Source organism: Cydia amplana, chromosome 15 (genome assembly GCF_948474715.1).
Source record: "Cydia amplana chromosome 15, ilCydAmpl1.1, whole genome shotgun sequence".
Lineage (NCBI taxonomy): Eukaryota > Metazoa > Arthropoda > Insecta > Lepidoptera > Tortricidae > Cydia > Cydia amplana.
The window spans coordinates 4,122,595-4,148,989 of record NC_086083.1 but is presented as its reverse complement, the minus strand read 5'-3'; the positions used below and the strand labels follow the sequence as shown (position 1 = coordinate 4,148,989).

Sequence of the window (26,395 nt, the reverse complement as noted above, 5' to 3'; positions counted from 1 at the left end):
TGAAGGTATTCATACTTGCCCCAAGAAGATAGAAGGAATTGTGGATGCAACTACGCCAAGCAATGTAGCTGAGCTGAGATCTTTTATAGGCATGACAATGTACTATGCTAAATTTGTAAAAAATATTAGTACAATAATGGCCCCGTTATATGCACTATTAAAGAAGGACATGAAGTTTAATTGGACAGCGGACTGTGATAAGGCCTTTAATAACATAAAACATTTATTGTCTTCCAGCAAGGTGTTGGTGCACTATTCACCAGAGCTGCCGCTGATTCTGACTACTGATGCCAGCAGCCATGGAGTGGCCGGCGTTATATCACACGTTATGCCAGATGGTACAGAGAGAGCTATAGCATATGCTTCCCGAGTTTTAAATAAAGCAGAGCGAGCATACTCACAGATTGACAAGGAAGCGTTGGGAATCATATACTCGGTAAAAAAATTCCATCAATACCTGTACGGTCGTCGGTTTGTTTTAAGAACAGATCACAAACCATTAGTGACAATTTTTGGAGACAAAGCAAGTATTCCAGTAATGGCTGCCAGCCGCTTGCAAAGATGGGCAGTAATCCTGGGTGGCTATCAATATGACATCGAATACATCCCAACAGCTAAGAATGCAGCGGATGCATTATCAAGATTACCATCGACTAGTCAGGATGTCAAGGACTATACAGGGCTTCCGGTGTCAAGTGATAACCGCTATAAGTGTCGTGCAGTGATTTTAATAAAAAACCCAGTGAAAAACCAACTATTGAACTACAAAAACACAAGACACGTTAAAAGTGCAGCCTAACGTCTGTGATCTGCTAAAAAACTCGCTGAAAAAGTGACGATTAAAGCAAAAACAGCGTCAAAAGTATCCCTGCAAACCATATATAACTATAAATATAAACACAACATAACCTAAAACCTAGCGACATTACAAGCACTTCCGCTCAGTGACAGTCACGTCTAATACGGGGTTGCTAGTAGAAAGAAGCCCAAATACCCCAAACAAGGGATACCAACCTTTAAACAGTAATACCAGGGAAAAATATTTCTACCAATTTAGTAGAATTACTTTAAACGATAAACAATGGAAACAATTCTTAAAAAAATGGAAGAAAACATGACTGCACTGAGAAAGGACTTTGAAAGACATACAAATTCTATAACAGAAAATGTCAAGACAAGTTTAGCATCAACTATAGAAGAAAAATTAGCTCCATTAGTAGGAGAGAATTTAAAATTGAAAAGTGAAGTGAAAACAATCAATACGAAAGTTCGTAACTTGGAAAGGGAGGTGAGGAAAAACAACTTGATAATCCACGGTGTAGAAGAGGCCGAGCATAACCACACGGAATTAATGGAACTGGTACTGAGCACCGTAGCCGAGGATGGAGATATAGAACCGTTTGATAAGTGGGAAATATGCGAAGCTCGCAGACTAGGAATTAAGAAGGATAACAAACGTAGACCAATATTAGTAAAATTTACTCTAGCATGGAGGAAAAGGCAAGTATTACAGAACAACAAAAGACTACCAACAAATATCTACGTGTCAGAAGACTATCCTAAAGACGTAATCGAAATAAGAAAAGACCTCAATATCAAGAAAAAAGAAGAAATCAAGAATGGAAAAATTGCTATGATCAAGTATGATAAACTGATAGTTAAGGAAAAACCCAGCCAAGGAAAAAACAATGGAAAAAGGAAACGTTCACCAACCAACTCTCCGACACTCAATAGCAATAAGCAGGAGGAACGCCCACTAGCCCCTTCTAAGATGAACAAAACAAATGAATATGAGTTCACGAACCGCTCTAGATCGGATTCTCAAGCATCCACATCCACCAATGGAATGGCCCAATAGCAATCAAAGAAAACAAAAACCCACCGGAAACAGAAACAAAAACAACTAAAAACTAAAACAACTATAAACACAACAGTCCCCAAGCCGACTGGTCATCGTGGGGAGTCAGACCAAAACCCTCCACCACTAAACAAAAATACTAATAAAACTAATAAAATTAAACAAAAATACTAATAAAATTAATCAAAGTAAACGCAAGCAAAAACAAGGAATATCAGAAAAGAACTCTCTAGTTACCCGATCGGAGATCGGAGAGAGTGGAAAAGGTTGGAGGAGGCCTTTGCCGAAGGGCAAGCAGACAAAGAATACAAAAGATGGGAGATAATAGAGAGATAAAGTGCAACTATTCTCTGTTCTGTAAATAAAGGCTATTTTATTTTATTTTTATTTTATCAAGGACTATACAGAGGTAACATATATAAACTTTGTGCAAGATTTCCTGCCTATTACGAGCATGGAGGTGAAGAAAGAGACAGAAAAAGATGATACATTAAGAAAAGTAAACCAATTTTTAAGCAGGGGAGATGGCCAGATCATTGTTCAGAGGAAGAAATTAAACCTTATTTTACACGAAGACAAGAACTATACACTGATACAGGCTGCGTTATGTGGGGGTATCGGATGGTGATACCAACAGCACTGCGACCTAGTATTATGAAAGAATTACATAGCAGTCACCAGGGTATGGTGAAGATGAAGGCCGTAGCCCCCAGCTTTGTTTGGTGGCCTGGTATTGATAAAGAAATTGAACAAATTTGCAAGCTTTGTGCAATCTGTGCGGCAGACGCAGCAGCACCTGCGAAGTCAGCACCCCAACCGTGGCCATACCATGAGCAAGCATGGAGTAGACTGCACATTGATTTTTTAGGCCCCTTTGAAGGAAGGACGTTCTTTGTCATTGTAGATTCAACAACAAAATGGATCGAAGCTTTTGTGATGCAGAGAACTACAGGGACCGCTGTGATTAAGGTGTTAATGGAAATATTTGCTCGCTTCGGGTTGCCAAAAGAAGTGGTTTCGGACAATGGGCCTCCCTTTACGAGTCAGGAAGTTGATCAATTCATGACAAGGAGTGGAATTAAACACACTTACAGTGCACCATACCATCCTGCTTCGAACGGAGCCGCAGAAGGGGCTGTCAAGCTATGCAAACGGGCGCTGCGGAAAGCCACCAAGGAAAAGGTAGATTTGGATGTGGCATTACAGACCTTTTTATTTAACTACCGAAATTGTCCGCACAGTACGACAGGTGAGTCACCAGCCATGATGTTACAGAAACGAGCTCTGCGCTGTAGGCTAGACTTACTTCAACCAGGCGCCACAGTGGATCAACGAGTCCGGCAATCTCAAAGCGAGCAGGTAGAAAGGTTCACTAGCAGACCATCACATCAAATGAAGGAAGGAGATCCAGTATGGTTGCAGGAATACAGCGGCCCCGATAAATCGGTGCCCGGAACAATATCGGAGGTAAAAGGAAACCGCAACTATGTCGTTACAAGGGAAAACGGTATCACCGGTCATAGGCATACAGATCAACTAAAGAAAATATTCAAATATTGTGTACCACTCGGGACCCAATTTGAAAACACGGAGGATATAGGTATAGAGGCCCCACAGCCGGTCGAGCTCCCGACCCCGACCGCGCAGGACGCGCCCGCGGCGCCCGCACAGCCCGGCACCAGTACCGACCCGCCCGCTCAGGTTAGAAGCTATGAAAGTAAAAGAATTAGACGCCCGCCCGTCCGATTTGGTTTTGAGAATTTTGAGATAGATTAAGTTTCCCAAAGTTTTTGTTACTTATTTTTATAATTAAGGTAAATGTCCTAGGGCTTGACCTACTGTTTCCTTAATATGTAAGGTTAAATTAACTAACCACTGTCAAGCTCTGGAACCCGATTAATTTAGATTTTCAATAACTATGTTATTTAAGAAAAGGGGTGTTATGTATGTATATTGGTGGAGGGTAGGGTTAAGTCTCCCCGCGCGCCCTCTGGCGCCGGCTATTTTGTAAGACTTGTCAGTCCGGTAATAAACCTATGTACTGAACGCACGGTCTTCTGCTTTACACCCCCGAGAACCCTCCGTACCATCCCCCTGGCTTATATATACCATGTAGGGCTTCCAATACCGGGATCCCGAAATACCGGGATCCCGCCTTTTTAAACGCATTTTTCAATACCGGTATTTTTGAAGGCAATACCGGGATCCCGGTATTTTAAAAAACGAGGGAAATGCGCAGTATTAACCCTTTAAATCCATTATATTCGGATGTATCAAAAAGCTTACTAAACGTCAGACGCATCTAGAGTTAGACCAAGAAAAGTCTGCAACGATTTTGATAGCACGCGCAGTGCAAGTGTTATTTTAAACGTCAAACTTCTATGAAATTATGACGTACAAATAACGCACTGCGTAGGTACTGCGTATGCTATCAAAATCGTTGCAGACTTTACTTGGTCGAACTCTAACTGGTCTCTAGCCCTCATTTTATTATTGAAACAAGATCTTTGCATATGCGTCAGATAAATATTTGATGGTTGGTGGTGGATGAATCCTGAAGTTATGTGAGCAGTGCCGGCCCGGGCCCTTGATCAGGGCCCTCCCCTCGCCGCACTCGCGTTATTTTGGCGCCCCATTTGCCATTTTGGCGCCCCCTTTGCCATCCGGCGCCTAGAGCGGCCGCTCCACTCGCTCTACCCTAGATCCGGCCCTGTATGTGAGTGATGAAACTGATGAATATGATGATAGTGACATTAACGTAACATAATTTAGTTCTCATAATTTTATCAAAAAAAAAAACCGAAAGAGCAAGAATAACTAATAATGGCAAACCAATTTTGACGGAAATTTGAAAAAATGTTGTCTGATTGGTTAAGTTGGGCTACAAATGTGACTGGTGAGGTGAAGTCAACAAATTGGATATAATTATTGCCAACCTGGAGTGTGAAAAAAAAATGATTGCAGATGGCGGCATTGATTGTTTATTGTTGTAATAGCTTTTAGGACATATCTGGTATTCCAGTGAGCCTTTCTAATTCCCCTTTTTAATAAAACTATATATTTTTAAGCGATTCATATGCAATACCGGGATCCCGGGATCCCGGTATTGATGAAGACAGTTTCGGTATTAATACCGGTATTGTGAGAAGTCCGGTATTTGGAAGCCCTAGTCATTAGTAAAGTGTATCTCTTTCCAACCGGTTTTTATACATTTTAAAACCTCTGATAGTATGACGTCTTGCTTGGTTGTCTCTTTCAAAAATTCCTCAGAGAGATGTAAATCTGCCATTATGGTTCCTAGAAGACGTGACTCAATTCGATGTACTGCACACTCTATTTCTGATGGCTGTGTTTCAGCGTTTGGTAATCTAGAAAGGCTAGGCTAGGCTAGTATGTTGTTTTCGCCTTTCTGGTAACATATGTCGTAGTTATAGCAGCCGATTATTAGTGCCCATCGAACGAGTCTGTTGTTTGCTACTTTAGGAAGATTACGCTGAGATCCCAGTATATGAATTAATGGCTTGTGATTAGTAAGTAAGGTAAATTTGGATGCACGTAAATATTGGTCGAATTTCTTAATTCCAAACAGAATGGCAAGTGCTTCGCGGTCAATGACTGAATACTTAGTTTCCGCTGTTCGAAGTTTCCTTGAGGCAAAAGCTATGGGTTGTTCTGTGTTTTCATTTTTGTGATATAATACCGATCCAACGCCTTTCTCTGACGCGTCACATGCAAGAAAGATTGATCTGTCTTCGTCAAATGCGGTAAGTGGTTTTGATAAAGCAATACATTGTTTAGTAGTTTCGAATATTTGATTTTCGTGTTCTGTCCAACGCCACGGTTGTCTATTCCCAGTAAGTTCATGGAGATCGGCGCATAGTCCATGTAAATGTGGTATAAAACGTTCATAGAAATTTACAAGGCCCAGAAATGATCTTAATTCTTTAGAGTTAGTAGGTGCCGCAGCTTTCGAAATTGCTTCAAGTTTTTCTTTTGTAGGGCGTATGCCGTTTTTGTCTATTGAGTGGCCAAGTTATTCTATTTGATTTTGTAGAAATGAACATTTTTTAAGATTTACTATTAGGCCTGCTTTCTGTAATCGCTCGAAGATGACACTAAGGGTGCGTAGGTGTTCCTTCACGTCTTCTACGGCTATTGCAACATCGTCAAAATACACTGCTGTGTTAGGAATGTCCCTAAGTAGTTCGTCTAAGTAATGTTGAAATATAGAGGGCGCTGTCGATATCCCAAAAGGCATTCTGTTATACCTAAAATATCCTAAATGTGTCGAGAGTGTTAGGTATTTTTTGGATTCCGGTGCTATTTCGAATTGTAGATAGGCGTCCTTTTTTGAAAAACGTTACATACTAGATCGTTTTCAGTGTCACTATCTTCCGAGGAGTCACCGTTCGTGTTAAAAGATGATCGGGACGATCCTGTGGTGTTTGTTACACGTTGTGTTTTGTACCTGAGTGTTTTAGGTCTGTGTTTAACTAGGTAAGCTCGGCCAGTTTTTATACAGCAGCTTTCATAGTGTCCTTCTGTGCTGCATTCTTCGCATATGTGTTTCTTTGCTGGACAATTTGTTAGATTATGTTTATCGTGCTTGCCGCAACGTAGGCATTGGCTAGAACGTATTTTTCGGGGGCTTCTGTAGTTCGTTGATTCTTGTTTGTCAGATCTAGGATTAGCTTTCTTCTTGATTCTTTTAACGTTTGTTGATGGCGTGTCGTTTTCGGCTTGTTCTCTTGATTGTACGATTGAAAACAATGTGGTAAATGTCACCTCTGTTGTCTGGCCGTTAATTAATTCTGTTAAGTTAGGCCACTTTTGTTTTAGATCTGTTTCGAGTTCCGTGTGGTTTAGGCCTGTCGCAAAACGATCACGAAGCTGGCGCTCTAATAGTTCGTCATCGTAACCGCAGTCTATGCTCAACGCCTTAAGACGGTTTGTATAATGCTCCATGGACTCGTCATTTTCTCTAATGCAACTCCAAAATTCTATGAGTGCGCGATATCGTGTTTTCTTGACTCGGTATAGGTCTAAGAGCTTTGTACGAATGTCGGTGTATGTGCTATTTTCAAAGTTAGGGGTAAGAGCTGTCTTCAGTTCCCTAAAAATGTCAGGCGTCATACAATTTAGTAGGAGGTCTTTCATCATACTATCATTTGTGCGTACTGCATGTATTGTGCACTTGGCTTCAAAAAAATCTATGTAGTCACTCACCCTGTAAGTGTCGGGGTTGAATTTGTCCATGTTGAAAGCTTTTAGTATAGCGACTTTGTTAGGGGACTGTTCCTGTGCAGTCGTGTTACCGTGTTAGCGCTCGTCACGCTGTTGTTTGCCTGTGTGGAGACCGCTTCCGTTCGTGTTGCGGTAAGAGCCATACTTAATATTTTCAATATTTGTTCTTGTTGCGTTTGTTGCACGCTCAGAAACTGAGCGAATTGTTCGGCGTCACAGATATAGGAAGGAAGGAGATCGGGCATGCCCGGTGTTTTGTATTGAATACGCCTGTCGCAAGTTCTTGAACCCACACAAAGCACCAGTAATTATAAAGACAACGCACGCACACACCTAAAGTACGCACACTTGTAGATGGACGCTCCTATTGCACAATACACGCGCATCATTTCAATGTCTCTGTACATGCGAACGACCAGCGAGTCGTGTCATCACGCACGCACACAACGATAATTACGGGAACTGAGCCGGGACACCGTGATATCGATATTTGATCGACTGTCGGAAAATACTGTGTGTCGATAACTTCATGAACACTATATTCGGAATCATTGTTCTGTAATGCAACGTAAAAGAAACCACCGCGCGTAGTAATAATATGAGTCATTCGCACTACTTGCTGCGCCCGGTATCGTAGGAACCCGCCTTACCCCGCGCGCGCGCAGCCCGCACGATCGCCCGCGCCAGGCCTTTATAAGGCGCAGCGCGGCCGCGGCTCGCTTAGTTTGTCTCGCGCAGCGATCCGATCACATTGACATGGGACGGAGTAGCTGACTTGACGAGCAAAGCATCGCGACCGCCAGGTATTGCTTCCGTAGCACGGTTCAGTGCCGGTCAGCCGCGAAATACTTTTCTAAGTGCTAGGACGTACACTTTGTACTTAGGAGTAGATGCGCTAAGCGATACTTCCGTAGCACGGGATATCTGTTTGGCATTGCACTACAATCTCGGACGTAGTACCACTGTCACAACATACAAGAAACCGACTAGATGATCTACCAACACTCAAATCTAATGTGCCAGTACTTAGACACATCCCTAAGGGAGCCAGATGCCTCGCTGCCGATAAGCTATGCTCAATTATCGATAATTGCTTACATACTAATAGCGTTGATGATTGGATTAGTCTATTGTCGTTCTCATACTCAGCCTTAAGGGTGCCAGACGCCACTGAGCGCCGATCACTCACGTCTAAAGTTAAAAACAATATTAATAACATTCATATATACTTTCCATCCACAGCTACAGCCAAACCCGCCTCATTATACCGCACCATCGAGACCAAAGTACACGACGGTGATTTGAGAGGAGCCGTTCGGTTGCTTCTGTCGGACTCCGCACTTGCTCCCTCTAATGAGAATACCCTACTTGCTTTAAAACAGAAACATCCGCCACCATCTAGGCTAGTAACATTGCCGCCTGAGCCTAACATTGCAAGCCCCTTTCTGTCTGTAACGCCTTCAGACGTAACCACGGCAATCTTGTCTTTTTATAATGGGTCGGCCTCTGGTCTCGATGGTTTGCGACCACAGCACCTTAAAGAACTAATCTCGCCGGCCGCAGGGAACAACGGCCCCCGTCTGCTAGAGGCCCTCGCCAAATTATGCAATTTCCTACTGAGAGGTATGCTAAACATGGAGGTAAGACCATTTCTTTATGGGGCCTCTCTTTGCGCCTTATCTAAAAAAGACGGTGGCATCAGACCGATTGCAGTAGGCAGTATTTTCCGGCGCCTCACGGCTAAACTCTGTTGCCGAGCAGTAAGAGAAACAATGTCTGGCTATTTGCAGCCCAGACAGTTGGGTTTTGGCACAATTCTGGGCTGTGAAGCGGCAATACATGCCACTCGTCACTTCGCAACGGAACACCAAACAACGAATGACATCATCATCAAGATAGACATTAAAAATGCTTTCAATAGTGTAGAAAGAGACATCATCCTCAATGAAGTCCTTGACAAAATTCCACGCCTTTACCCCTTTATCTATCAATGCTATGCCTCCCGAGTTATCTCTTTTACTCGGGTGAACTCATTCAGTCTCAAGTCGGCGCTCAACAGGGCGACCCCCTAGGGCCCCTTTTATTCTGTCTGGCCATACATAAAATGATTTCTGCAGTTAAAGCACCATTAAATGTATGGTATCTTGATGATGGTGTCATTGGAGGTAGCCCCGATGTTGTCATAGAAAATTTAAAGACCTTAATACCAGCATTAAAAACAATTTGACTAGAAATTAACCCTTCAAAGTGCGAATTCTTTACTTGCGGCGATATAACTTTTGAAACACTCACAGATCTCGAAACGGTTCTGCCGGGAATGAGGCAGATTGTTAAATCCTCCTTCCAACTCCTAGGTGCTCCCATATTCTCCGAGGGTGTCAGCTCTGTACTACAAAGCAAAAGGCAGGCACTCTCGGGAGTACGGGACTACCTGGTTAATCTGTCTGGGCACGTCTCCCTCATTCTTTTGCGGAACTGTTTCGCACTACCTCGTACCGTGTACACCCTACGAACATCTTCGACTTGGCTTTTCGAACAGGACCTACAAACCCTTGACGACACATTAAAACTCATCCTCGAAACAGTACTAAACGTAAGTTTGAGCGTAGATCAGTGGCGTCAGGCGTCCTTACCTGTTCGTTATGGCGGCCTCGGTATCCGTCGAGTCCAGGATATCGATATCGGCTTGGTGGCTTTTTTGGCCTCGATACACGGTTCAGCTGATCTAGTTGGTCGCATACTTGCAATTGAAAGCACAAATATCTGCATACCTTTCGCATCCGATGCCTTAGCAAAATGGGCCACATTATGTCCATCCAACGAACATCCGGATAGCCCGGCCGTTCAGAGGGGCTGGGATGACATCCTCTGTAGGCTACGCCACACAAATTTACAGGATGGTGCCTCGGGAACTGATCTGGCGCGTCTCAAGGCCGCCTCCAAGCCTGAGTCGGGTGCGTGGCTGCACGCCTTGCCATCCCCTCAATTAGGCACACTGCTGGACAATGATTCCCTTAGGATCGCAGTGGCCTTAAGGTTGGGGTGCAAGGTGTGCAACCCGCACCGCTGCATCTGCGGAGTGATGGTGGAAGAGAACGGCCACCATGGGCTCAGCTGCCAAAGATGCGCCGGTCGTTTCCCCAGGCACCATTCTTTAAATGAAATCGTGCGTCGAGCCATGCTGTCGGTGGGTGTTCCGTGCCTCCTTGAACCACCAGGGCTGTCTCGAACAGACGGCAAACGACCCGACGGGCTGACGTTGGTTCCCTGGCAGAGAGGGCGCTGTCTTATATGGGACGCAACTTGTGTGAGTACATTTGCTGCGTCCCATGTAGGACACACCGCTAAGTCGGCAGGCTCAGCGGCAGAGACTGCCGCCAAAAACAAGCACCAAAAATACTTTGCCTTGGGAGCCAACTACGACTTCGTGCCCGTTGCCGTCGAGACAGCCGGGCCCTGGGGACGGGAGGCACGTGAGCTCTTTCGAGAGCTGGGCAAGCGCCTGAGGGAAAAGGGGAATGACCCCCGTTCTGAGTCATGGCTTGTCCAACAGGTCTCCATCGCCATACAGCGGGGTAACGCTGCCAGTGTGATGGGGACCTTTGGACCCGGCATGGCTCAGAACGGGTTTTAGTTCTTAAGTTTTATATGTATTACCTTTATATTATTGAAATAAAAACTTCCAAGTTTTATTAAAACTCTATAGTTTACAACTAAACACAAGACTTATAATTACTCATCCTCATCACTATCTGTATTAATACTAACGTTTATTCCTTCGTTTTTGAACAGTTCACAGAGTTTATGGCTAGGCCGCGGAATTCTGGACAAAAATCGGCCATGTGACAAGTAATAAATGATTGCCGCTACATGGGAACAACAACCAATTGTTCTTAATCCGTTTGCACATTCGCAACAATATTCGTCGATTGCCTCTACTCCTCTCTTTTCGCCATCATACTTTATGAAGCATCTATATGTCTTTTTAGACAGATGCCGAGAATGTATCTGTATTTTAAGGATATTTGTGCAATCCTTGACGTAGGCCATATTCATGTTTCCATCTTCGTCTAGAACCTCGGCCAAACACGAAATAGCTTGTCCGAATTGGTAACTTCCTGTAAATAACAACTTTAATTCGTATTCTGTTAGTTGGGGGAAATCAGAAACACAGTTTTTAGCAGAAAAAGTCTGGAAGGGGAGTTTTTTCCGTAGCCAACCTTTGTCTTCTACCATAGCTGCTAACATATTTTTTTCATCGGTATTTTTCAGGCTCATTGCTTCAAAAATCTCACTGGACATGTTAGAGCAATTATTTCATGCAACCGATGATGCCAAAAATGCGGGAGTGCGCGGGACGAGGTGAGCGAAGTCCGGTGCCGTGATTGGTCCGTTCAAAGACACGGAAGTTACACAAAGACATTTTCGACTCGAACATGGACTAAAATTACCGTATGCGTGGCAGAGGGGGTAGTGCCACTATGCTCAGTCTGGAGGATGTTTTGTCTGTGGGACCACGTGAACAGAAGAAGAGTAACATCTGCAGCGCTCGGACGAAACACAGCTCTGTCACAAGAAATTGTAAATAATCAAGGCCCAGTTCTACTGATATATGATGGCCACTCGACACACGTAGGGTTAAATATTATCATAGAAGCACGGAAAGAAAACATAACGATATTAAAACTACCGCCTCATTCCAGCCATATTTTGCAGCCCCTTGATATAGCAGTGATGAAATCCTTCAAGGACCGCTGGGATCCTTTACTTGTAAAATTGCAGCGGCAGAATGTAGGAATTGCTCTGCCAAAATCTCAATTTTCACGACTAATTGGGCAAGTTTGGTCTGAGATTGAGATTTAGAAAAGCGGGTATTTACCCAGTGAATCATGAAGAAATTAAAGAAGACAAATTTGATAAATTAAATCTAAGACATTGGAAAGAATTTGTGGAAAGAAAACATATTTCAACAGAAGAGCAAGGAATCACAAAGCGACATGTTTCATCAGAAGAACAAGAAATTACAAAGCGACGTGTTTCAACAAAAGAGCACGCACACAAAAACACGGAACCCAAAAACTTAAGTGACAATAGTATTAAATTTTATGAAGAAAACTCTAAACCTTGATGTTCGACAAGAATCCCACAATGAAAATATAAACCTTGAAATTCAGGAAGAACCCTACAACGGCGTTAAAATCCTTGAAATTTCAAAAGAACCCAATAATATGAACCAGCCATCAGAAAAGTCTGCACAGGGCCTGAATATTTCGTTTGAAGAACTTACTCTACATAAATTGAAACTTGGTGATAAATCACCAAAACCAAAACGCCGTAAGGTAGCGCCAGGCGCCGAAGTTATAACGTACGACGATGTACTAGAAAAGAAGAGAGAAGAACAAAATCTCAAGTTAAATGCAAATAAGAAAAAAGACAACATAGAAAAACAAAAGAAAGACCTAAAATCAAACGTGAAGAAAAACGAAAAAAAGGAAGATAAACAGTACAAAAACCTCAGCTCAATTGTAAGGATAAAAGAAGAAAAGAAGAAACAAGAACGAAAAATTACCCCACACTCGAATAAGAATCCGGCCAAAGAAAATGTTGTGTCTTTAAGACACATTTCAAAACAAAGTAGTGAGATGCAAACATTTGTAGCCAAAGACATTAGTAACCTACCGCATTGTCTGCAGGTACAAGAAACACAGTCTGATCGAAAACAAATAAAAATGATTTCCAATGTGTTAATTAAAAAAGGCGATCGTAAATCCTTAAAAGAGGAAAAAGTAAATGACATCTATGAGGACCCCAAACCAGGAACGTCCGGACTGTCCCAAATCCATTTGAAACGCGGACAGTCTTCAACTAGTGTTTCGGGCTCAATCACTTTAAAGCAGAAAAAAGGAAATGGCACCCATAAGAACCGAAACCACGATCGTCAAGACTCTCCAAAAGGCGTTTGAATCGCCGCGATTCTTCTACGAGTGTTTCGGGCTCAATCAGTAGCCATAGCGATTCTGACTTAGCTGATATCGAATCAGATACAATATTAATAGACGAAGACCAAAATAATACTAAATTACCACAAATTTCAAACAAAGAGAATGTTGACGGCAAAAATAAAGAAAACCTTCCTTATGCGGGAGGCAATGTTTTAGTGAGATATCATGGACGTCAAAAATGGACATACTACGTAGGGATAATAGAAGATATTAAAATAATCGACAAAGAGCTCTGTTATTCCATGAAATTTTAAAAATACCGTTTTTTCTTACAAATTACGCCGCAGTATTGACTGGGCACACAGATCGCCTGATGGTAAGCGATTACCGTCGCCCATAGACAAATGGATAGATATGTAATGTATAATATAATGGAATAATAGGTGTAGAAATTAGATGCCATAAAAAACATAACTTAAAAAAACAAGTCTCGCAACTAATTTCTTCTATCGTAAAAAGTTGTGAGATGCGTGTAAGTACTTAATACCAAGTCGGTTAATTTATTCAGTCCCCACTTAAGGGTCCTTATGTCTTAAGTTACTTATTATGTAATCAGCTAACCTAACAACATCTTATTTTTAATATTAATATGGTCACTATATCAATATTAAAATATTTTAAATGTTTTAAATAAATAGATTGACTTGGAAATTGCACTAAACAATCTAATTTAATATAATATAATATGTATTGAATAAATGACAGAAAAGGTTGGCAACTTCTGAAAACGGTGAAGACCGGCATATGACGATATTAGCCTCCAAAGTTTTGACGGACTTCGACACTACTACATTTTGAGGTTAGTTTTTTTCCACCAGAAATATCTTCGTGAAATACCGAGATTAACGTTATTGTAATATAATATTCATATAAATACATTAATAAGGAGTAGACTTACCTGCATCGATCTTAAAAACACTTCAGTTTAATCACTTAAAAGATTTTTTTTCGACAACGTGTTGTACTCCCAATACGAGTTGCGAACCTGACTAAACTTGAACGGCCGGTTTTTCTCTTCATACTAGAGGTAGCGCCATCTGTGTAAAATGGTAAGAACTAGAACAGTTTTATCATTACGTAAATTGTGTTGCCATCCTCGTAGCTGTGCACAATTAGCTGTAATTCTTGCTAGACGGCCTTCGCCGCTAGACGGTCTTCGCCGAGTTGACCTTACACTAAACTTGTAACTTTTAATATACCTCTTATTATTTGTGCCACTATAGGTACCAAGATTAATATTATAAATGCAAGATAATCTTATTGGTAGATCATGATATATGTGCTTTCGAGGCGTTTTGAAGATTTGCATTCTTGTATAGGACTTCAAGTTCAAAATTTAATCCATTGAATATGATGGTAAAGAATATCTATGCATGCATTTTTACCGCTTTTTTGATGAAATTAAATTTGATTTATAATAATAGTTCAGCGTAAAGAAGTGTATGACAAAAACGCTAAATCAAATGTGTACGAAAAAGTAGCGATGGGCGAGTCGAGTTATCTGATTCGAATAATTCGAATCAGTCTACAGATGAGTTAATTCGAATCAAGACTATTGGCAATTCGAATCAACTCGACCACTAGCTAACTCGGCGAAATCGCCAACTCGCCGAGCCAACGCTATCACACTGCTACTAAGGCCATTCAAAAATAAATCTTAATACCGTGGCCCGAAGGCTCTTTTTACAACAACTGCCGCTCGATTCGCCATCTCAACTCGAGTTGGTACTATGATCATTCAAAAATAAACCTTAATTCCGTAACCCGAAGGTTCTTTTTACAACAACTGCCGCTTGATTCGCCATACTCGAGTTCACTGCTAGTATGGCCATTCAAAAATAAACCTTAATTCCGTGCTCTGAAGGTTCTTTTTACAACAACTGTCGCGTAACTCGCCGTCTCAACTCGCTCCGCGCCTGTGCCTGTGACCTTGTCGCGAACCACGCGAATCGTCGAGTCGAGTTAACTCGATTTTGAATTCCAATCAGTGGCCAAATCAATTCGAATGATTCGAATTGAAAAAAAGTGGACTCGTCACATCGCTACAAAAAAGACAGTTTAGTTTTGTTAAGAAGTGAAAAAGGTACGAAAATGGACAAAGTGTTGCAAGGAAGTGTTTCAGTGCCGTCGAAGATTGTGGACTTAATATTAAAATATTGAAGGACGGTAAAGTGGAATTAGTTCATAAAAATAGAATAAAACAGTATTTCGAATAATAGCATTTTCTTAATGTTAAAAAAAAACTTTAATTTTTTTCTTTTTCTTTTTCACCCCAGAGGTGTAGTGGTATGTAGCTAGTAAGTTAAGTATAGATATAGTTTAAGCATAAGACGCGACTCCATGTAAGACAGTCATTAAAGAGACGTAGTTCTAACACGTTGTTTTCACTCAAGTCCGTTCCCGCCTGCCCCACACAGCACAATAGTACAGTCAGCAGCAGAAGTTGCTAAGCGGGTAAGCTAGGTGACATGATCTTGGCGCGACTTTATTAGGAGAAGAAAAGCATGTCAAGGTAATTTTGAACACCTCGCCCGCTTAGCAACCTCTGTTGTTGACTGTACCGTAGAGTTTCCTATCTTCACCTGGGTTTTGACACTTTTCCTAAAAAATCTCTCAAATTTGAAAGCATTTTAATCCGTTAAGGCGAAAAAACGTTTTTTAGTGTTCCTAACTATCAGTGTTCACAATTGAAACTTTGAATTTCATTGGTTAAGTTGGTAAAAAATGGCCTCAAAGGCAATAGGCGATGTTTGGGTATTTTTCCCAATCTTCGCCTACGGCATGCTTTACCGCTAATAATACACTTTTCTGTGACTAACACATGTTAAGTCGTATCTATTTGGAATGTGCTACTATACTATGAACCTTAATTACACCAGACTAGCCATATTTTAAAAAAACGGTGTAGTAGGCGAAGTTTGGTAACAGTCTGAAGTTGGTTTCATACATTTTCTATAACGAAGCTAGGGCTGCCAAAAATTAACCAACATGCCAAATAAAGGGGAGTAATGGTTTATAAGTAAAAAAATTATAATTTTTAACAAAAATATTTAATATTTAAACAAAAAACGTATCTTTTTTCACTTATTATTCTTATCTTAATTGAGATCAAATCAACCTTATTATTCAAAGTCAGACACATAAAAATACCTTTTGCCTACTCAACATCCGTAAGAGTAATAAAAATAAACATTTAGGTACATATAGCGTTAACTAATATGTTTGACTTCTTAATTTAAATGCTCATTATTTTACATTTTCACCAAAAAAATATTATAAAAAATGTTTAAACAAAAAACGTATCTCGTTTCGCTTATCGTAAATGAGATCAAATCAACCTTATTTAATTATTCAAAGTGATACACATAAAAATGCCTAATAGGTACAAATGTCGTCGCTGGTGTTGCTTTAGCAAGGAGCGGATGAATTAGCTGAACTGCGAATCACTTGGAGATTGATGATGTTGAATAAAACCAACAGAGTAGAATTAACTTTATATTAAAAGTAATAATTACTACAACTGTACGGAGAGAGGAGCAGACCCGGAATCATGCTTGGGAGACGCAGCTCACCTTATATACGGATTTCTGCACAAAGGAATTCTTAAGAAACTCACCACGTGTATGTGCAACATCTAGAGTAGCACGTAATACTCATAAATTATAAGTTTATTACCTTTGTCCGTGCCTTTTGGCTTTGACATCGGATTAGTCAAATTAACTAGAACTAATTTACATCAGTTGCGCGAATATTATACAATGTTGCAATGTTACTGTTAGGGTTCGTCATTGGTGTGGTGGGTTCCTTAACTCCTCCCTCCTTAAGATAAAAATATTCATTTTTTATTAAAAAAATATTTTTATTACAAAATGTCACGTTTTTATAAAATATAACTATTTTTAAAACAATTAAACTTATGCTATCCCTTAAAATGTTTTTTATTGCCCTAAACCCGGCACAATGTCGTCTTTATTCACTTTCACTATAAATGTCGTCTTTATTCACTTTCACTATTCTTAGAGTTTTAAATACACTTTCGTTTTTCACATCTCTTCGAACTCGTTCTCGAAGATGTCGATTGTTAGTATTTTAACACCTTATAATCGGTCTCAAAACAAATGATCTGACATTTGTCATATTTTGTAGACAGACTACCAGATATTCAATACTCGTTTTCCTTATTATTTCTTTCTGATATCTTCGTGATTTGGATAATGTTCGCTAGTAAAATGAGTTTACTTTTCTTCGTGTATCTCATTATCTTCCACTCACTTTTAGGGATAGGGAAGGGGTAGGGGATAACATAGTTGTTCTTAACATAAGTTTATATAATGAAATTAGTCTCTAATCCGCTATGTTAATATTTTAACCCGTTATACCGAAGGTATATAATTAGTTGAGTTAAAACTATTTTATTAATTACGTAATTTAAAGGATTACATAAAGTTAGAGCTAATAATATCTATTTGTATTCAAGGAATTTATGTTCCATGTAATTTTTTATTCAAGAGATTTATATCCCATATATATATTTTTATTCAAAGGATTTATATCCCATATTTTATTTATTTTTATTCAAGGGATTTATATCCCATATTTTATTTATTTTTATTCAAGGGCCCTTATCTTATAAGTTGAGCGAGACTGTTTGTCTTTCAGCTCAGTTACGAGTGACGTATGCCGTATCATGCTACGAGAATGCAATACGACTCTTTTTCATATAATTTAGAGATTCGTTACCGTGCCATGCTACGTGAATGTAAGCGAACTCTTTATGTTAGATTTGATTACCGTGCCATGCTACGTGTATGTAATCGAAATCTTATATTTTCAAAAGTTGATTTGAATTCAATTCAATTCAATTCGGCTCTTTTAGCCTACAATTTAGACTTTCTAGTCTTTAATTGGCTTTTAAGCCTTTAGTCGGCTTTATTTTTAGCCTTCAGGTACCTGATATATTTTAATTACAACATTTGCATTTTAATGCAATGGAGAGATTTTGTATATACATTTATTGTATATCAAAAGTGCTAATTAAATTGTTGTATAATTCATTACATGCGCAGTTTTTGTAATTTGACGTCTTAAATTTTACAATCATATATGCCACTTTTATGGGGGTAGGGAACTGATTACATTCATTTCTTTCAGTGATTTAAGGATCGTCGTCGTCTTGCGTATTATTGTGCATTATACAGTTTATTATTTTATGTATTTTATTTGGCCGTTTTATATTTCTAACGGGTACGGTGGTATTTCGTCCTCTAATACATATAGGTGCTACATTTCTTTCAGGTATGCCTGTAATAGTAGCCTTTTCATATTTTGGTTTATCCTTAGCTAAACGTTTATTTACCATTTTGGTATAAATTTCGTCTCCTTTATGAAAATTTTGAGATGTAGAAGCTGATGCTTTTAAACGAGATTGTGTAATTTCTTTTGATTGTTGCATTTTGTCTGCAATTATTTGATATAATATTTTAGTCCTTTTATTATGATCTTTTATTAATTGTTGCATATAATTTTGATTAAAATTGATGTCGAATATACTACGAGAGTCTGTATGTCCGAATACTACTTCAAATGGTGTAAAACCCGTTACCGAATGTATACTGTTATTGTAAGCCATAATGGCATATGTCATTACGTCAGCGGCATCGCTAATCTTTTGCGTATACTTCGCTAATCGGTATGTCTCTATAATTGTACTATGGAATCTCTCTACAATTCCCATTGATTGGGGATTATTGGGAGTTCCAATGTGTAAATTAATTTTATAAAGGAGAAGTAGTTCTTTCATTAACGCATTGTTAAATTCTGATCCTGGATCACAACTAATTTTATATGGTAATCCGAAATGTGAAAAATATTTAATTAAGGCTTTGATAACTTCTGGAGTGGATCGATTTGAAATTAAAATGGCTTGTCCTAATTTACTAAATGCATCCACTATTGTAAGATATAAATTTCCATCAATTTTAAAAAGATCTATAAATAGTTCTTCGAAGGGTTTCTGTTGCGTTTGGGTTAATTGAATCAATGGATTTAAAGGTTTACGATCGTATTTCATCTGTTTACATATATCACAGTTATTTATTACTGCGGTTATTACTTCTTTCATTTTAGGGAAGTAATATTGTCGTTTTAATCTATTATAAGTTTCCTTTATCCCTCTGTGACATGATTTTCCTTCATGATATTTCAAAATAAGGTCTTTTTGTTCTGCTTCATCATACAATATCGTTAGTCTTTTTGTACATTCTATAAAAGGAACTGACTTTTTGTCAAACATTCGTTCTACGGTTTCGGAAAATGCTGTTTTAATTTGTGGTGAATTAAAATATACAAAATATTTTTTATATGGGACTAATTTTGTTTTAATAAACTCTTCAATCAAAAGAGCATCTAAAGGTAAAAATGCTTCAATTACTTTTCCTTTGATAATAACTTTGAATTCGTTTTTAAACCAATGAGTTAATATCACTTGATCTGATTTCGTATCTACAGCTTCCTGTAGAATGGGAATAATGGAGTCTGTTTCTCCTAAAATCTCTACGTATTCACCTTCGTCTTCGTTTTCAGAAGCACTCATGGTGGTTTCAGATATATCATCTGGAATATTTATATTATCAGTAACGCTTTGACTTGGGGCGGAAGTCGATGGGACGTTTTGGTAAATAGGATCACTATCCTGTACATCTAAAATATTTAAATCTATTCTTGACAGAGCATCAGCATTAGTGTTTTGTTTTCCTTGTTTATAAATTATTTCAAAATTGTATTCTTGTAAACGAAGTCTCCAACGAGTTAACTTACTGTTGGGCTCCTTAAGAGAATATAACCACGCTAACGGTCTGTGGTCAGTAAAAATTTGAAACTTTTTGCCGTAGAGATAAGGCCTAAAGTGCCTTACTCCCCAAAGTACTGCTAACAATTCTTTTTCTATTGTGCTGTATCTTTGTTCAGCGGCATTTAATGTTCTGCTTGCATAAGCTATTGGTTTATCACTTCCTATGTTTCCTTGGGATAGAACTGCTCCTAAGGCTGTATTTGAGGCGTCTGTAGTTAGTATAAAAGTTTTATCAAAATCGGGGTACTGTAAAATTGGAGCATTCGTTAAGAGTGTTTTACAGGTTTCAAAAGCCTTTATGAACTCTCCGGTTGCTTCAATCTTTTGTCCCTTCTTTAACATTTGCGTCATTGGTTTCGTTATTTTCGCAAAGTCTGGGATGAACTTTCTATAGTAACCGACTAATCCTAGAAAACTTTTGATTTCCTTAGTAGAATTTGGAAGTGGATATTTAAGAACTGCTTTAATTTTATCTTCGTTTGGTTTCAAACCATCCTTGGTTATAGTATGACCTAAGTACAAAACTTCCTTTCGAAGGAATTCTGACTTATCCAACTGTAATTTAAGGTTTGCTCTACGTAGGGTATCAAAAACTTTCTTAAGACGTGTAATATGTTCTGATAAAGTTGCAGAAAAAATGATTATATCATCTAAATAGATGAGACAGTGCGTTCCTTGTAAGCCTTGGAGTATGTTATCCATTGCTCTTTGGAATGTAGCAGGAGCTGTCTTTAGTCCGAAGGGCATACGTTTGAATTCATAGTGCCCATTAACGGTACTAAATGCGGTTTTAGGTTGGTCCTCGGGATTCACCTCTATTTGATGATATCCTGAAGCCAAGTCTAAAGTAGTGAAGTAGGAACTATTACCTAGTTTGTCAAATATATCATCTATATTAGGCAAAGGGTATTTATCATCTGTGGTAATTTCGTTAAGTTTACGATAGTCAATTACCATCCGAAATTTCTGTTCACCTGACGCATCCATCTTCTTTGGAATAATGTGCACAGGTGCACTCCAAGGAGAATATGATGGTCTGATTATATCAGATTTGAGCAATTTATCAACTTGCCTCTTAGTTTCGGCGGTTTGGCTAGGTGATTGACGGTACGACTTAATATAAATCGGCGTTTCGTCTTTTGTCCTAATATGATGTTTTACTTCATGAGTAAAAGTCAAAGGAATGTCTTCGTGGTAGAATATGTCTTTATATTCACGGCACAATTTTATGATCGCATCGCGCTCTTCCTCATTCATGTGTTCCGTTCTTAATTTATTTAAATTTTGCGTAAGGAGCTCATTATGACTTGAATCCGATATGTTATTACATAATATCTTATTTTTAAATTCTTTAATGTCAAATGGTGAAAAAATATCTATTTGCATTATTTTATCACTTAGGTTTTTAACGGTTGTTTGAGCGAAGCCGTCTTTACAATGTAACAAGGCACATGGCATTATCAGTTCTTCTGAGAATTTAACTCGGTCTATTATTCCTTGACCTTCGTGTAGTTGAGTCGGAATAATGACCCTTTGTTCTGTACGCGGTTGTACAGTTAAGGTAAGTATCGGTGTTTTTACAGATTTCGTTTTTGAAAGGTAAAGTGGTATTTCTGTATTGTACGTTAGTAGTAAATCTCTTTCTAAATCGATTTTAGCATTTAACCTTTTTAGTAAATCCATACCTAATAAGCCATCGTATTCATTGTTTAGATCATATTCATAGAATTTTTGTTGAAGGTCGCTCTCATTGAATATTTTAAATAGCGGTATACTAACTACCGTGTTATGTGTGCTAATAGCATGCGTTGTTATGACGTTGAATGACTCAACCGTTTTACGATCTGCGTAAAATTTATTTATTACTGCATTATTAAGAAAACAACGTGAACTGCCTGTATCAATTAATAGTTTTATATTTTGATCCGGTATTTTTTGGGTTTTGTCCTGATTTTGAGGCTTTGACCTGAAAATTTCTTGAGGTCGATGGTCTTGGGGTCGGATTTATTTCCGATATCCCATTAGAAGTTCCATTATTTATATAGTTGTATCTATACCATTCTTGCGGGTACATTTGATGTAAGTTTAAATTAGTTGTACTCGGTTTAGGCGTTGATGGTTTTGGACGCGGGGTAAATGTAGGTCTATTATTAGTTGTATTGGACCTTGTATTCTGGGATTCCTGCGCGTTATTTGATTGGGCTTGAAAGGGCCTATTTTGGTGACTATTCTGGGATTGACCCTGGTACGGTCGAAAAGTACTTTGAAAGTTATCTCGAGGAGTGAAAGTATTTCGCCCTGTATTCGAGGTGCTTGGACTCGAGTAATTTTTTCGCGTGTCAGTTTTTGAGTTATTTGATTTTTTATATTGATTTTGGACCTTTCGATTTTTGTAATAATGTTCATCAAAGTGAGCCTGTTCTAGAGCGTATTTTAACGCTTCTTCTAGCGATCTTGGTTCCTTAATTTGGATTGCTCTAAGTATTCTCTCTGGGATATTATATAAAAATACGTCCAGTGCCGTATGATTATAAATGTTCATTTTTATCTGTAAACTTGATTCGTCATATTGCTCTGCAATTTTGGAAAACAATTGATTTTTTACTGATTGTATTCTAGCACAGAATTCATTTAACTTTTCTCCTTGTTTAATGGTTAGATTTTCCAATTCGGTTTTGAGGTGTTTTTCCGTCCTCTGATCACCGAAATGTTGAATTAAAAGTTGTTTTAATTTTAACATAGACCAATTATTAGCTAAATAGTCATTTTCACTTACTAATTCTGCTGCTTTGTCGGTAAGTCTAGAGGTTATTACTTCTAGAACATATAAATAACGATCTTCCGACCCATTTCTATAGTGTTGTAATACAAAGTCACATTTCCGCAAGAATCTGCTTAATTGACGTGGATCACCATTGTAAGTAGGAATTATTTTCATCATTTCTCCTAACGTAGGCATTTGCGGATTCCGTTCTGTATTACTTTCCTGGACTGTTGGGATGCCTAGAGGAGGCATAGAAGGCATTTGGTATCCCGCGACTCTAGCATATACTGGTGGCATTTCTGGTTGGTAAGGGGAATATCTTCCGACCTCATCCGAACCTTCTTCATAACCAGCTTCGTTATCTAAATTTAAATTAGCCTGCATTTGGTTTGCTAAATTATCTGCAGGTTGTACTTGTGCTTGAGCTTGGGCCTGAGCCTGAGCTGAAACCTGAGCTTGAGCTTGGTTCATGGCTTGGCTATCAGCTGCCTGGGCCAACAGATCCATTAAATTTTAAAACTCAATTAAGTTTATAAGTCAATTTGTTCTATATTAACTGCAAATTGACCTAGTGATGAAAAAAATTTAATTTTATAATATATAAAGAATATGCACGATTAAGATTATTTTGAGTTATTAAAGTGCAAGGACGAGTCCTTAAATCGTGTACTATTTTAATATAAATTATAGTACACTCCCTATTATTTATAAGCGTGAATGTCCCCTTTGGCATAAAGTTTTATCACACAAGAATATAAAATACACACACACACAAAAAAAATAGAAATTACTTTAACAAAAATTAAATTGCGGAATTGGAGCTCCTATATAATTTATAATACAATTGAAGATAAATTATTATTAGTTTTTAAGGAAGGAATGGTGTAAGTGAGTATTGTTCTCCACCTTATGGATCCTCCCGATCCCGAGGTTTCTCTCTCTCTCTATATATATCGGTATGTGGTAATTAATAGGTGAAATTCGCAGCAGTGCTTCAAAATTTAAGGATGTAGGAATCTTCTTCTGATAAATTCTTGGTAGAAGCGAACTCGCAGGGGCGGAAACAATAAAGGGTGGCCACTTACTTCAATGTCTTCGGTCACCTGGAGTTCTTCAGAAAATCTGTATCGACTGCGCCACAAATGTCGTCGCTGGTGTTGCTTTAGCAAGGAGCGGATGAATTAGCTGAACTGCGAATCACTTGGAGATTGATGATGTTGAATAAAACCAACAGAGTAGAATTAACTTTATATTAAAAGTAATAATTACTACAACTGTACGGAGAGAGGAGCAGACCCGGAATCATGCTTGGGAGACGCAGCTCACCTTATATACGGATTTCTGCACAAAGGAATTCTTAAGAAACTCACCACGTGTATGTGCAACACCTAGAGTAGCACGTAATACTCATAAATTATAAGTTTATTACCTTTGTCCGTGCCTTTTGGCTTTGACATCGGATTAGTCAAATTAACTAGAACTAATTTACATCAGTTGCGCGAATATTATACAATGTTGCAATGTTACTGTTAGGGTTCGTCATTGGTGTGGTGGGTTCCTTAACTAGGTACCTCGAAAAGAGTAAAAATAAACATTTACATAAACTAAACTAAAATATTTGACATCTTACGAGGGGCGTTCAATAAAAAGTGAGAATGAGTATGTTATATACAACTTTTATTAAATGTTATTTTATTTTTCGACATAGTCACCTTTTAGCATAATACACTTAGTATATCTTTTTTCTAAACTTAATATTCCATTTCTAAAAAAGGTTTTATCTTGAGTACTTAAAAAATCTTGTACTGCAGCGACTACCGCGTCGTCGTCTTCAAATTTCTTGCCTCTTAGGTATTTCTTCAATCTCGGAAATAGGTAGAAATCACTAGGGGCGAGGTCTGGTGAATACGGAGGATGCTTAAGGATATCGAACCCAGCATCACGTATTGCAGCCATTGCAACGGCGGACTTGTGTGCCGGTGCATTGTCCTGATGGAACAACACAATTTTCGAGAGTTTACCTCGCCGTTTTTCACGGATCTCATTGCGCAATGTTGCTATTTGTTTGGCATATAAAGAGCCCGTAATAGTGGCTCCATGCTCGAGATACTCAATCACTACGACCCCTTTACCATCCCAAAAAACAGAGCCCATGACCTTATCGGCAGATGGGCCCACCTTGAATTTCTTCGGAGTTGGAGATGATGGCCTTTTCCATGTCATAGACTGCAGTTTCGTTTCAGGGTCGTAATGATGGAGCCATGTTTCGTCCATTGTTATAAATCGCGCCAAAAAAAGTTCCCGGTCTTGCTGTATCAGGTCCAAAGCTTCTTGACAAATCTCGACTCTAGTTTGTTTTTGCGTGTCAGTAAGCATTCTGGGTACCCAACGCGCCCTTATACCTTTTTCATACCCAAGCGTTCATGTAAAATATTATGCACGCTCCCCGTTGAAATCTTTACATTTTCAGCAATAAAACGAACCGTGACACGACGATCCGCCAAAACTAAGTTTTCGACTTTTTTCACAATTTCTTCAGTTACTGCTGTAGTAGGGCGTCCGGAGCGGGGGTCATCCATGGTCGATGTTCTTCCACGTCTAAATTCGGCGCACCAACGTGCAACTGTCGAATACGGAGGAGCATTAGACCTTAAAGTGTCCCGTAAATCTAAATTGACTTGGTCCGTAGAAAAATTTTTCAAACACAAGTATTTAATAACGGCGCGCAGTTCAATTTTCTCCATTTTCGCTAACGTACTCAACAGCATCGCAAAGAAATCGCCGTATTTTTTTTTAAACAAAAAGCAGTTAGTTTTTTTTTTCATGGCAATCAGCTAGGTAGATTAGCTTTACCGGCCAGTATTTACTTTCCTAATATTTAAAGAGTTTGCATCTCATTCTCATTATATATTGAACGCCCCTCGTAATTATTAAAATAATCATAATTTTGCATAAATAAAAATAATTGTACCTACTATGGCTTAGACGTTAAACAAGTAATAACATACCAATTTAGCGATAGCTGCACAGAATATGGCCATTTTTTTGGCATTAAATACTATTCAACTAAATTAATCAGTCTAATCATTTTAAGTACTCAGGTCTTCAACAAGAACTGTTTGTAAAGGCATTTGAGATAAATTCTTAAATCAATTTCTATTAACACCTACATAATAATTAAGTCTTAAATCTCGTTACGTCAACACTTAGGGACACTTGCACCATTCCATTAACCCGGGGTTAACCGGTTAAACAAGCAGTTACCATGGTTACCAATACCTACAATATGACACTGGGTTAACACTTTAACCGGTTAACTCCTGGTTAATGGGATGGTGCAAGTGGCGCTTAGGCACTTAATAATTAAAGTCTTAACTCTCAGTCAGCTTTTCTTACACATTATATCAACACTGAAACAGTAATTAAGTCAACTTTCAATCAGCTTTCACATATAAACTAATAGGTACTTTTATTGGGAAACTACTGTATATTGTATTTACTTAAATCGATATTATTGAATACAATTTGTCCCCGTCGAGAAATATTTGGTTCGGGCAATATTAGAAGAATGTCATCTAAATGCTTCATAGTACAGATGTCATCAACTCGTGGGTAAGTGAATATTAATCCTGTATTAAATTTCGATTCTTTTACTTTTCTCACGAATTTGATGTCAG

General features: G+C 38.8%; 1 protein-coding gene across 1 annotated transcript; it reads left to right on the top strand.

Annotated features, from left to right (window-relative positions):
* The first annotated feature begins 2,464 nt into the window (after positions 1 to 2,464).
* LOC134654784 (uncharacterized protein K02A2.6-like) lies at positions 2,465 to 3,634 on the top strand. Its single transcript, XM_063510253.1, has one exon. The coding sequence runs from the start codon at positions 2,465 to 2,467 to the stop codon at positions 3,632 to 3,634; it is 1,170 nt and encodes a 389-aa protein (XP_063366323.1).
* Positions 3,635 to 26,395: the final 22,761 nt, after the last annotated feature.

What these genes read in the sequence shown, in the direction of transcription:
- LOC134654784 (XM_063510253.1), top strand. Translation starts at nt 2,465, where the DNA reads ATGTGGGGGTATCGGATGGTGATACCAACAGCACTGCGACCTAGTATT.